General features: G+C 40.5%; 1 protein-coding gene across 2 annotated transcripts in view; it reads left to right on the top strand.

Moving 5' to 3' along the window:
• Window positions 1-12,630, top strand: part of IPO11 (importin 11) — a 553,468-nt gene that overhangs the window by 198,408 nt on the left and 342,430 nt on the right. For both annotated transcript variants that reach the window (XM_088444066.1, XM_088444065.1), the window contains exons 14-15: window positions 9,243-9,348; window positions 11,605-11,731. In XM_088444066.1, coding sequence (XP_088300192.1) covers window positions 9,243-9,348; window positions 11,605-11,731 — 233 coding nt within the window. The remainder of the gene's footprint in view (window positions 1-9,242; window positions 9,349-11,604; window positions 11,732-12,630) is intronic.

The raw sequence follows: 12,630 nt of genomic DNA, 5'->3' as shown, positions 1-12,630 counted from the left end.
CAAATGCATATAATTGCAGTGTACATATAAAATACTTAAAATGGCTAATAACTGAAAGCACTTTCCATATTTGGACCCGGTAGCTCCAGACTATCGACAAGGCTTTTTTTTGTATAATGTAAGTTCACCCTTGGCACATATACTATAGTAAATGTATATTAAAAAATGGCACATGTAAAATGCATAAATGCTAAAGAATAATAAGTACTGTACAGAATAAAATATATAAATAGCAAAAATCATTATAAATACCATTTAATTTCAAAGTCATTAATGAGACCATTAGGTACTAAAGTCCTCATTTTATTTCAGATTTTGATAATATGCTAACAATATTCTTTTGTCTCCAGTGACTATCTACTTTTTTAATGCCATTAACATGTTTTAAATATTTTGTTGAGCAATTATGGCAATTCTTAAAATGTAAAAAAGTATTTTTGAAAACCTTTTTTTTATGCTTCTTAAGTGTTCTGCCCATCTTTCTCTCAGAGGTGTTGATGTGCGGCCAATGTCTTGCAGACCACATATACACTCTATTAGATGCACACATTTTTTGCTATTGCATTTTAATAAATCTAACATTTTAAAGTTTTGCTGTGTAGATGTAGACTTAAAATCCCCAATTTTGCTGTTTTTGATGAGTTTTGCACATCATGCATACTCCACACCTATGGAGACCTTTTGTATTAATTCTCTTTAGAATGGGGGCCTATGGATACAGGGGGAGGGGGGTGCAAAACACCCCATAGATATTTATATATTTTTAAATAAAATATTGAAATATATTATTACAAATACTTTTTTAAACTTTATTAAATAAATAAAATAACAATTTCTGCGGAATTTTGTGGGGTAAAATTGTCAGTTAAGTGGTTAAAATTATTAGGATGCCACAGGTGCTTATTGCTAACCTGTAACTTTAAATGCAAAGGAATTAAGCAATAGTGGAGCTAGTGGTGTGCTTTTATGTACCTCAGTTAGGATAGATACTATATTAAAAGCTACTGACAATGGACATAGAGCAGGGAGTGTGAGGTAATACAAAAGCCATGGCTGCAGTGAAGAATTGATAGTATCACTTATATAGTTTGACTGATTTGAAATAACATGAAATAACAAAATAATATTGGCTTTAGTTGGGTTCAACAAACACAAGCAAGTGGCACAGGCTCCTCTATCAGTGCACTACAGGGGGAAAAGGGTGTGATCAAAACCATGCATGGCAAAACCGGGTGTAGCCATGTTGTGTCTGTTGTGCGCGTGCTTTATATAACCAATAATATATATGTAAAAATAAAAAGACGCCCATCGCTAGATGAGTCTCACGTGACCTAAAATCCAATCAATCTGGCACTCAGCTTTCCAACACAAAAGAAGTGTCCTAGTGCCTTCCAATATGAAGTATAATAGAGGCAGCACTTAAAAAATTACACTGCAACCACAGCACTGAGTAGTCTGATGTTTCAGGTAGTTTATCTCTCCTCCAAAATAAGGTGCACTCACTTGTAGAAAAACAGCAAGGTTCTTAAATCACAGAAAAGAAGCTCTTGACCTGCAATGTGCTCGGTACATCTATGCAACAAATTCACCATTTAATTGTGTTCGACACCCAGAGATGATTAAGTTTGTGCAGATGCTTCGCCCAGGATACAAGCCACCCAATCACAATGATGTAGGTGGAAAGTTGCTTGATGAGGTGTCTGTCTGTTCAAGAAGAAAGCAAGGAAAAGTTGAAAGGCAAGACAGTGTGTATGGCTATTGATGGTTGGCGCAACGTGCATAATGAGCCAATTATTTGTTGTTCGGTTACTTCAGATGACTGTGAGTACTTAGTAGAGAGTATTGACACATCAGGCCATAGTCCTACTGCAGAGTACTTAAGTGAACTTGCAGCCAATAGTATTAAATTGTGTGAAGAATCTTTTGAGAGTTCTGTGAAGAGCTTTGTGACTGATAATGCTGCCAATATGGCAAAGATGAACGCAGACCTGAAAGAAACTCATGACCTGGATATTATTGCACATGGATGTTCTTCACACTTAATGAATCTTCTTGCACATCACCTCAACATTCCAACAGTTCAGGAACATATCATTGCTATTATTAAGCACTTCAGAAATGTCCATTTTCAGCAAAATACAAAGAAGCAGGTGGGAAAAGGCTTATACTACCAAGTGACGTACTCTGGAATACTATGGCAGACTGTTTGGAGTCTTTACTGAAAAACTGTACCATTCTTGTTAGAGTATGTGATGAAAACAAAGATGATATCCCACAAGACATTATTAACAAAGTTAATAACTTTGGTATTAAGCGGAGTGCTGAAGATTATTTGGCTCGAGTGAAACCTGTAGCCTGCCCTGGATCGTGCACAAAGACGCAACTGCACAATCAGTGAGGTCGTACAAGTGTGGAAGAAGCTGTTAGATGATCTTGAAGAGATTGGACACCACAGCAATGTAGTAAAGATGGCAAAGGCAAGAGCTAAAATTGCACTCACAGATGCCCACTTGCTGGCTAATCTACTTGATCCTAGGTACAGGGGAAAAAAAGCTTAGTCCTGCTGAAATTGAGACTGGTATAGAGGGCCTGATTCAGACCCGGTCGCAAGTGCTGTGCACTCGCAACCGGGCAGATGGTGGGCCGGTGCGCATGCACGAGATGCGGATAGTGACGGGCACTACGTCGCTACGAGTCTCGCAACAAAGGGGGCGAGCTGTCGATGTTGAGTGACAGCTCGCCCCCTTTGTTGGGCGGGCCGGGGGAGTGGCTGCCCAAACGGAGGCGTTCCCATGTGAACACCTCCATTTGGGGGCGGCCCCACTGACATCACGAGTGATGTCAGTGGGAGAGATTTTGGCTCTGTTAGAGCCGAAATCTCTCTGGGGCTTGCGGCAATGAGACCCTACCATAAGGGTCTCGTCGCAAGCCCGATGGTCGCGATGGTCTTGACCATCGCGACCATCTTCCTGGCCGCTCGCTATAGCTGTGGGTGGTCACCCACAGCTATGCGAGCGGCCAGGAGGCCGTTCTAAAAGAAAAAAAATGAGCGGCCCTGATTCAGAGCGAGCGCTCTGTCAGAGCGTCCGGCTCTGAATCAGGGCCAGAGTTTGCTCATGCCAATAATCGTCAAATTATGCCGGTCATCATCAACTTTCGTGCATTTATGGAACCATTTGCACCATACATGTTTGAAGTGGACACTTTATGCCAAGTATCTCCTCTAGCCTGGTGGATGTCCTACGCAGCTCAACTTCAGTTAGACACTTCTGTAGTAAATCTTCTGAAGCAGATGTTCACCGCAGTTTCATCAAGTGCAGGAATTGAAAGGATTTTTTCAACGTACTGTTTTGTACAATCCAAAACACGCAACAGATTGGGAAATGAAAAAGCAGCTAAGCTGATTGCATGCTACAGAGCCTTTTCTGTTGAAGACAAACGTGAGGACGTGGACAAAGACATGTACATGTTTGACTCAGACTCAAACAACTGATTGAGTGAAATTCAGAGCCTAAGTGTACTTCTTGATGCAACTGTTTAGTGTGTATTTATTCTATTACTTTGTTTATTTTGTTACTGTTCTCACTTCAAAAATTGTTCTTGTATTACTAAGACAAGGTGTAAACATCTAAAATTAAACCATTTACTTGAAAAAAATGTAATAAAAAAATTCTATTAAAATCAAAAAAATCTGATTTAAATCAAATAAATACGTTTAAAAAAAATAAAAAAAAATTCTGATTTTTATGCAACCCTGGTGACACGTCTGCGCTTTGGCCGCTGCCCCATGTAACCTCCCTCAAAAGCTCCCTGAATGACGATCACTTTTCAAAGAAATCCTCACTGCGAATGGCATTGATAAGGTACTTTGGCGCGTGCGCAGTGCGACCGTGATGCATGTGCAGTTGGCTGATAACTGCTCGACTGCATAAATAGCGGAATTGCGTACATATCAGAATCAGGCCTTCAATACACTACAAAGATCGTTCTGGTGAACTCTATTCACTACAGAGGCCATTATTGTGATCTATGAACAAGACAGGGAGCATTATTGTGATCCAAATACTAAACAGAGATCATTACTATGAACTACAGGTTGAGTCTCCCATATCCAAAATGCTTGGGACCAGGGGTATTATGGATATCGGAATATTCCGTATTTTGGAATATTTGCATACTATAATGCTATATCTTGGGTATAGGACCCAAAACTAAACACAGAATGCATTTATGTTCTATATACACCTTATACACACAGCCTGCAGGTCATTTTATACAATATTTTTAGTAATTTTGAGCATCAAAAAAAGTATGTACATAAATTAAATTAATTTATGTTTCATATACACCTTATACACACAGCCTGAAGGTTATTGTATACTGTATTTTAATGATTTTGTGCTTAAAAAAAAAAAGTTTGTGTACATTTAACCATCAGAAAGCAAATGTTTCACATTCTCAGTCATACTAAAAATATTCCGTAATTCGGAATATTTTGATATGGGAGACTCAACCTGTATATACAATACAGAGCACATTCTATAGACCTATATACAATACAGAGAGCAGCTTTGTGTCCTATTTGCAATAAATTTTAGAGACTGGTTATACAATACAGAGAATTTTGTAGTGACTGACATACAAAATTAAGAGTATTGCGCTCACTACAAGAGCTGGGATTCCCCTATACGCAAGTACCCCATATGGGACTCATAGACACCAGCCATTGAGCTGGGTTTATTTAAGCACTTTAAATGGTACAGCTTACCTAGGAACAATATCTACCATATGTATAATAGATATCAAATATGATGATACACATATATACTGATCAGTCCATTTGATGTTCATAATCCATCTGGGACGTTTAAAACTGGATTTAACAATCCTATAGTTATTTGTTTAGATTATACTAACACAACATACAACTAGCCCTGATTTCGCACTCTCTCATCAGCTGACCGGCCCTGCCTGTCCTGTAATGTTCTGAGAATATCAGGATAGCCAGTGTTTGTGCACACTGACAGCAGAAGTGCCCATACCCCTTCCTTCCCACCAGCTGCCAACCCCACTCTCTCATCCCAGGTCCGCTGGTTTCCCATGACGTGGTGACAGCAGAAGTGGGGGAGACAGATCCTGGGCCTCTTTCTTTCTAAACTGTCACCTTGACAATCTGTACTATCCGAAGTTTGTCATTTTAACAACTAATCTTTGATTGATTTTTTGCTGTCAAGTGTTTATCATAATTTTTGACATTGCTATATTCAATATGTCTTTCTTTTAGTTGACAAACCATTCTATACGCCCCAATTTCTTGGAAGGGGATGCTTATATGCTATTCAACAATTTAGTGATCTCATTACTGTGTTCTAGGAAATACAATTTTTGCTGTAAATCAACTAACCAATAGTGTGTTGGTGACACTACTTATCCAATATATGATAATTGGATATAAACCACTGGTATGCGTAACCTCATCTATGTATTTTCATGTAATTGTATGTCATATGTGTTTTGATAAAACCATATGTGCCTAGGGAATTTTGGAGCCGACAAGTACTGTACTCTTAATGTATATATGCCGTTTTTTCAGGAGGGCTCTCTGATATATAGTAAATTGTATCAATCTATATATCAACTGGTACCCAACGGATTTATTTGTCTGTGATACTTTGTAATTGTTATATCCGTGGTTACTTAGATCAATTCATCCGTTATTGAGTGCATAACTGTTCTTTCAGTATACACTGTTAGAATATAACCTATGGATTAATTCTTTGTTTTTATACCCGCCTTCATCCAGATTACTCTTACTCACTTAGAAGTATAATTTTTATGGTTTCCTTTTTTGGCAACCGCTGTCTGTATTTATACTAGTCTCTTTCTTGTGTGTAAACCTTTATTTTAGTCTTATGCTTATTAAAAGTTATATTTTTATTTTTTCAAATATACATATAGCGTGCCCCCAAAAAAGAGTCTTCTTTTTTTCTGCATACCTATAAATCAATTATTTCTGACTCTTGGGAGCACCGCCAACTCTTAAAATCATTGACCAAATTTTGGTGTCACAAATCTTACTAGTTGGTTTCCTGTACTACTATTTATCACACCACTGTCATGATAATATGTTAGGGTGGTAATTAAATCTACCTTAATCCCTTTTTAGATCTGTCCTGTGCAAACTCCAGCCAACACACTGTACAGATCCTGGATAGTGACTGATATGGAGCTCTGAGTTCTCTTGGAACTTTATTTATGCTCTATGTGGACTCCTGTCCTTGTTTTTATTATACACTATTAGAGCAAGATGACAAACCAGATAGACCTACTACCATCATCCTCAGTGTAAGGCGACAAACTAGAGAGAGAGAGAGAGAGAGAGACTACCAGAGGCTCATAGTGTGTATACGGTGACAGCAGTGGGGGATCTACTGTACAGTATTATGTGTAAGGTGACAGCCAGAGAGGATACTCTGTAATGTCACAGACTACTGGTGGCTCATAGTCTGTGTAAGGTGACAGCCAGAGAGGATACTCTGTAATGTCATAGACTACTGGTGGCTCATTCTCTGTGTAAGGTGACAGCCAGAGAGGATACTCTGTAATGTCCTAGACTACTGGTGGCTCATACTATGTGTAAGGTGACAGCCAGAGAGGATGCTCTGTAATGTCAGACTACTGGTGGCTTATACTCTGTGTAAGGTGACAGCCAGAGAGGATACTCTGTAATGTCATATAGGGGTATTCAATATGGGTGCGATAACCTCGTTTTTTTGCTTTAATATCGCATTTTTTAACTTTTTTGCGTTAATATCACTGGTTTTAGTTTTACACCGTATTCAATTTCAAAGACTTATCGCAGTTTTGAAAAGTCTTTGCTAAAAAACGGGGATAAGTTTTCACCATTGAATAGGTGTCGAAAAAAAGTGTAGAATCGGGGTTTAGGGGTGCAGGCTTAAAAAAAATAGCCTGCACCCCTGGGAATGACATTTAAAAGAGAACTGTGTCAAAAAAAGTTTAAAAAAAAATAGGGACACCCCAAAAAATTAATTAAAAAATTGGGGTAAAAAAAAAAAAAGGAGAAAAATTGTTAAACAATAGGGAAATAGGTTCAGGGCTATTCTGCAAGTATGCGGCAGATGTTTTCTAGAATAGAATTATAGCGGCAGGTGCACAATTGCAGAATTTTTAAAAATGACTTTAGGGACTTAAAAATATGCTAGTACCCATTTTCATGTACCCCAAATTTGATGGGACCACTTAAAAAAACGAAAAAAATAACCTAAGTGCTCTTCTGCATCACTTCTTCAATGTCGGGAAAAAAACACCTGCTGCGGCTATTTAAATCCCCCGACTTTCAATTAAAGGCTAAAACGGGGGTACCCATAGTGTTCCCACATGTTTTTACAACTTTAGGGGGGTCTTACAATTATTTTAAGGAAAAATTCATAACTATATGCAAATCCAACTTCGGAGTTTCCCGTTTTCGTTAATTTTATTTTGAATACGGGGATAAGGGGGAGCGCGCACCATACCTTTACGCAGAAAAAAACTCCGATATGAAACGTTAACTTCGCCAGGGAAGTTAACCTTTCATATTGAATACCCCTCATAGGCTACTGGTGGCTTATACTCTGTGTAAGGTGACAGCCAGAGAGGGTGCACTGTAATGTCATAGACTACTGGTGCCTCATACTATGTGTAAGGTGACAGCCAGCGAGGATACACTGTAATGTCATAGACTACTGGTGGCTCATACTCTGTGTAAGGTGACAGCCAGAGAGGATACTCTGTAATGTCACAGACTACTGGTGGCTCATAGTCTGTGTAAGGTGACAGCCAGAGAGGATACTCTGTAATGTCATAGACTACTGGTGGCTCATAGTCTGTGTAAGGTGACAGCCAGAGAGGATACTCTGTAATGTCAGACTACTGGTGGCTCATAGTCTGTGTAAGGTGACAGCCAGAGAGGATACTCTGTAATGTCATAGACTACTGGTGGCTCATACTCTGTGTAAGGTGACAGCCAGAGAGGATACTCTGTAATGTCACAGACTACTGGTGGCTTATACTCTGTGTAAGGTGACAGCCAGAGAGGATGCTCTGTAATGTCATAGACTACTGGTGGCTCATACTCTGTGTAAGGTGACAGCCAGAGAGGATACTCTGTAATGTCACAGACTACTGGTGGCTCATACTCTGTGTAAGGTGACAGCCAGAGAGGATGCTCTGTAATGTCACAGACTACTGGTGGCTCATACTCTGTGTAAGGTGACAGCCAGAGAGGATACTCTGTAATGTCACAGACTAATGGTGGCTTATACTCTGTGTAAGGTGACAGCCAGAGAGGATGCTCTGTAATGTCAGACTACTGGTGGCTCATAGTCTGTGTAAGGTGACAGCCAGAGAGGATACTCTGTAATGTCACAGACTACTGGTGGCTCATACTCTGTGTAAGGTGACAGCCAGAGAGGATGCTCTGTAATGTCATAGATTACTGGTGGCTCATACTCTGTGTAAGGTGACAGCCAGAGAGGATACTCTGTAATGTCACAGACTACTGGTGGCTTATACTCTTATACTCTGTGTAAGGTGACAGCCAGAGAGGATGCTCTGTAATGTCATAGATTACTGGTGGCTTATACTCTGTGTAAGGTGACAGCCAGAGAGGATATTCTGTAATGTCATAGACTACTGGTGGCTCATACTATGTGTAAGGTGACAGCCAGAGAGGATACTCTGTAATGTCATAGACTACTGGTCGCTCATACTCTGTGTAAGGTGACAGCCAGAGAGGATACACTGTAAGTGTAATGTGACTATCAGAAATGTAGTGACGATCCTGGGTGATGAGTGGGAGGTGGCTAGTGGTCCGTTCCATGGGTATGTTATGGGAGTGTCACAGTCGTGTCAGTGAGAACTGTTGCACACACAGCTGCAGGGATATGAGGACTTAAAGAGAGGAGAAACTGCACCTGCAGTAGGACTGGTGCATGTTTCAATAGTGCAACCGATGGTGACATCTAAAGACACACTAATCAGAATTGCTGCATGTATGGATGCTGAAAGTGGGCGTCTCAGTCCTCGCACATTCGGCCGCACTGGTGTACACAATGGAAGGAGTCCATTGTGTCTTATTTTATATGAACTGTCCCAAATAACTTATTATTTTTCAGAAACTGGGTATTTTCTTTGTCTTCTGTTACTAGTGACCATTTTCTCTTTCATTTATCTTCCCTTAGTTTACAATGCCGTAGGACTAGCTGCTTATGAATTATTTGATAGCGTGGACTTCGATGAGTGGTTTAAAAGTCAGCTGCTAGGAGAACTGCAAATTACCCATGGAAGGTAAGAATATTTAACCTACTTATAATGTACTCTCAGGAAATCCAGGGTAAATTTAACAAGCTATGATCTCAGCGTCGTCTTGGTATGTAGTTCTAAACCCTTATTTTCAGATATTTTTTTCTTTCACATAAACTAATTTTCAGACTTATGCGTGTATATATACAATATATGCGTCTTTTTTGTGTCTTTCACTCACGAAAATATGACACACCATGAGACTGCACTGATTATTTTGATATGTGACACTTGCATATCTCTGTGAGTCTGAATCCATATACGAAGTACTACGATATAGCGGTCGCTGCTTTATTTCACTCCAAGTTCCATTGTGTTTCATATACAGATTGAGTAACATACAAGTGTCGTGTATCAAATTAACCAGTTCAGTCTTGCGGTGCATCTTAGTTGCATTGTATTGTGACCAAGATGTATTTTTGGGCAGCAAAGATGCCCTGCACTAGCAGAGACGCACCAAGTGACTCACTCGCATTAGGCGTCTCGTACTATATGGCGTATTGAGGCTAGCTTATGAGGACACAGCTGTACAAGGCTTTCTTTTGATGTCTTTGAAATTCATTTATTTGTGCTGATTAATTACTGAAGGATAGAAATTGGTGCTTTCTAACCTCCCCCTAGTGCCAAACCCTAACACCCACTCGCAGCCTAACCCTAACCTCCCCCTAGTGCCAAACCCTAACACCCCTCGCAGCCTAACCCTAACCTCCTCCTAGTGCCAAACCCTAACCTCCTCCTAGTGCCAAACCCTAACACCCCTCGCAGCCTAACCCTAACCTCCCCCTAATGCCAAACCCTAACACCCCTCGCAGCCTAACCCTAACCTTCCCCTAGTGCCAAACCCGAACCTCCCCCTAGTGCCAAACCCTAACCTCCCCCTAGTGCCAAACCCTAACACCCACTCGCAGCCTAACCCTAACCTCCCCCTAGTGCCAAACCCTAACACCCCTCGCAGCCTAACTCGAACCTCCCCCTAGTGCCAAACCCGAACCTCCCCCTAGTGCCAAGCCCTAACCTCCCCCTAGTGCCAAACCCTAACACCCCTCGCAGCCTAAGAAACTATCTCCGGCAAGGCATGAATGGGCTGGTTGCCTTATAACAGGAGTCATAGCCAATCCCGTGTGAGCAAATGAGACCAGACCCTGGTAATTACCACTATGAACAGCTGAGTGCTGGATGTTCACAGAGGCTTCCCAGCTTAGACCAATCGGCCTGGACCAAACCTCACGGTGGCTGTCTTTGCCTGTTATCCCTCTTAGCTCTGGCTGGGACCTACAGCAGATATGAGCTGTCACGTTTGCTCATAACAATTAACTGACAACTGCAGGATGCTTTGTTTCAGTACACATGCACTCAGTAACACAAGAGAGTTGGACTTACCATCAACTGTTAATGAGCCCCATTGTGAGCATTCCTGAGTATTTATTTTAACTGATTACACTGCAGGTGCAGGTACCAGGGATGTGCGATGAGGTCAGTGGATGGGGAGACACTGGCTGGTAGAAGAGCCAGATTTACACAGCCATATATGAACCTGCCCACTTGCAAAGATCTCCCCCCATCACATAGATACCCCCCACACACACACATTCCCCGTAGCACAGATCCCCCACACATATCTTCCAATAGCACAGAAGAACCCCCCCTAGCACAAAAGATTTCTACCACACACACACACTGATCTCCCCCTAGCTGCAGACCCTCCTCACTTTTTTCTCCTTTGTGTGTTTCCTCTGTCTGCATAGTCCAATTTCCTTGCCTCCTCTGCTGAGCTCTGATTCCTGAGTACATCCTGGATTGGTCACCTCAGGTGTCCATCAAAGCTCAAGGCACACCCCATCAGTGAGACACGCCTCCATTAGCTCTTTTTCGCTGTGTTCTATAGGCTGCTTTGTGGCCCAGTGTCTGAGCTAGCACAGGTGAGGCTGAGCTCTTACTGCCTCATCTCTTGTCTCTCCCTGTAGTTTTAGGGAGTGCTGCAATTTTGGTGAGTTTTCCCTATAAAAACGATCAGAATAATACAAAGAAGATTTTGTATAAGTTGTAAATATATTCTTTGTGTTATTCTAATCATTATTTATAGTCAAAACTCTGCAGTTTGACAGGGAGTATACCTACCCTGACTGCACGTCCCTGGCCTATACTATATGGTGTATATTGTGTGAGTATATTTTGAACACTTGATCTGTTTGATCATGTTTATTTTAACGTTTGCTACATATATGTTTAATTTTCTTCAAGGTATAAATTATTACGTCGTAGAGTAATTTGGCTAATTGGACAGTGGGTTTCAGTGAAGTTTAAAGCTGATTTGAGGCCACCTCTTTATGAAGTCATTCTCGGTTTGCTACAGGACCAAGACTTAGTTGTAAGTACATTTAAGTTTACCTTCATTAATGTGGTTAAAAGCTTCACCTATTTTGTTTTGTTCATGTCTGTCTATCTATCTAGAACAAAGTAGAATAACCTTAGCTCTTCGAACATATCCTATACACTTTGTTAAAACTCAAGAATGAATAAAGATAGGTAAAAATGAAGAACACCAATGTTTTTACTATGAAATTATGCATTTATTTGTTATGCCACATGACTTCCTTACCAATTAAAAAAAATTAGAATTGAATCCAAGATGGGCGACTTCATGATGGCCGTCATACTGGTGACATACCCATAAAAGTGTTTTCTAGGCTGCTTTGTGGCCGAGCCCCCAGCTACAGGCAGTGTCTGAGCTATCAGAGGTGACATATATATATATATATATATATATATATATATATATATACACACACCAGATCGGCGGCACTCCGGTATAAATAAAGCAAATATGCAGGATATAATTCCAACGTTTCGATGCTTTATTGCATCTTTGTCAAGGTACAAAATGTATAATAAACAGCACACTTACATATACCCCTCACCACACCACGTGCGTCGCCACGGCTTCCGGGTCCGGCTAAGGAGCGCCCACTTGTGACGTCATCAGCACGACCCCCGTTGCCCGGCAACAGTACTAAAAACAAAAATGAACATAGCAGCAAATCACAAAGAGGAATGAACAAATGTAATCCCCAAATCATATAGGCATATTATTCACAGATGCCCCCCCAAAACAACAAATTAGACTAATAATAAATACAAATAATAAACATTAAATTTTTTCCATAATAGCCTCACAAAACGATCAAAATACATTCAATTGCCAAATGGATGCAAAATACAGCAGGGAAAAAGAGTAACTGCCTAATTTACAAAAAACAATGTAATCCT

Source organism: Taudactylus pleione, unplaced genomic scaffold (genome assembly GCF_031769625.1).
Source record: "Taudactylus pleione unplaced genomic scaffold, aTauple2 ptg000345l, whole genome shotgun sequence".
Taxonomy (NCBI): domain Eukaryota; kingdom Metazoa; phylum Chordata; class Amphibia; order Anura; family Myobatrachidae; genus Taudactylus; species Taudactylus pleione.
The sequence above is the reverse complement of the archived record's forward strand: the minus strand, read 5'-3'. Positions and strand labels throughout refer to the sequence as shown.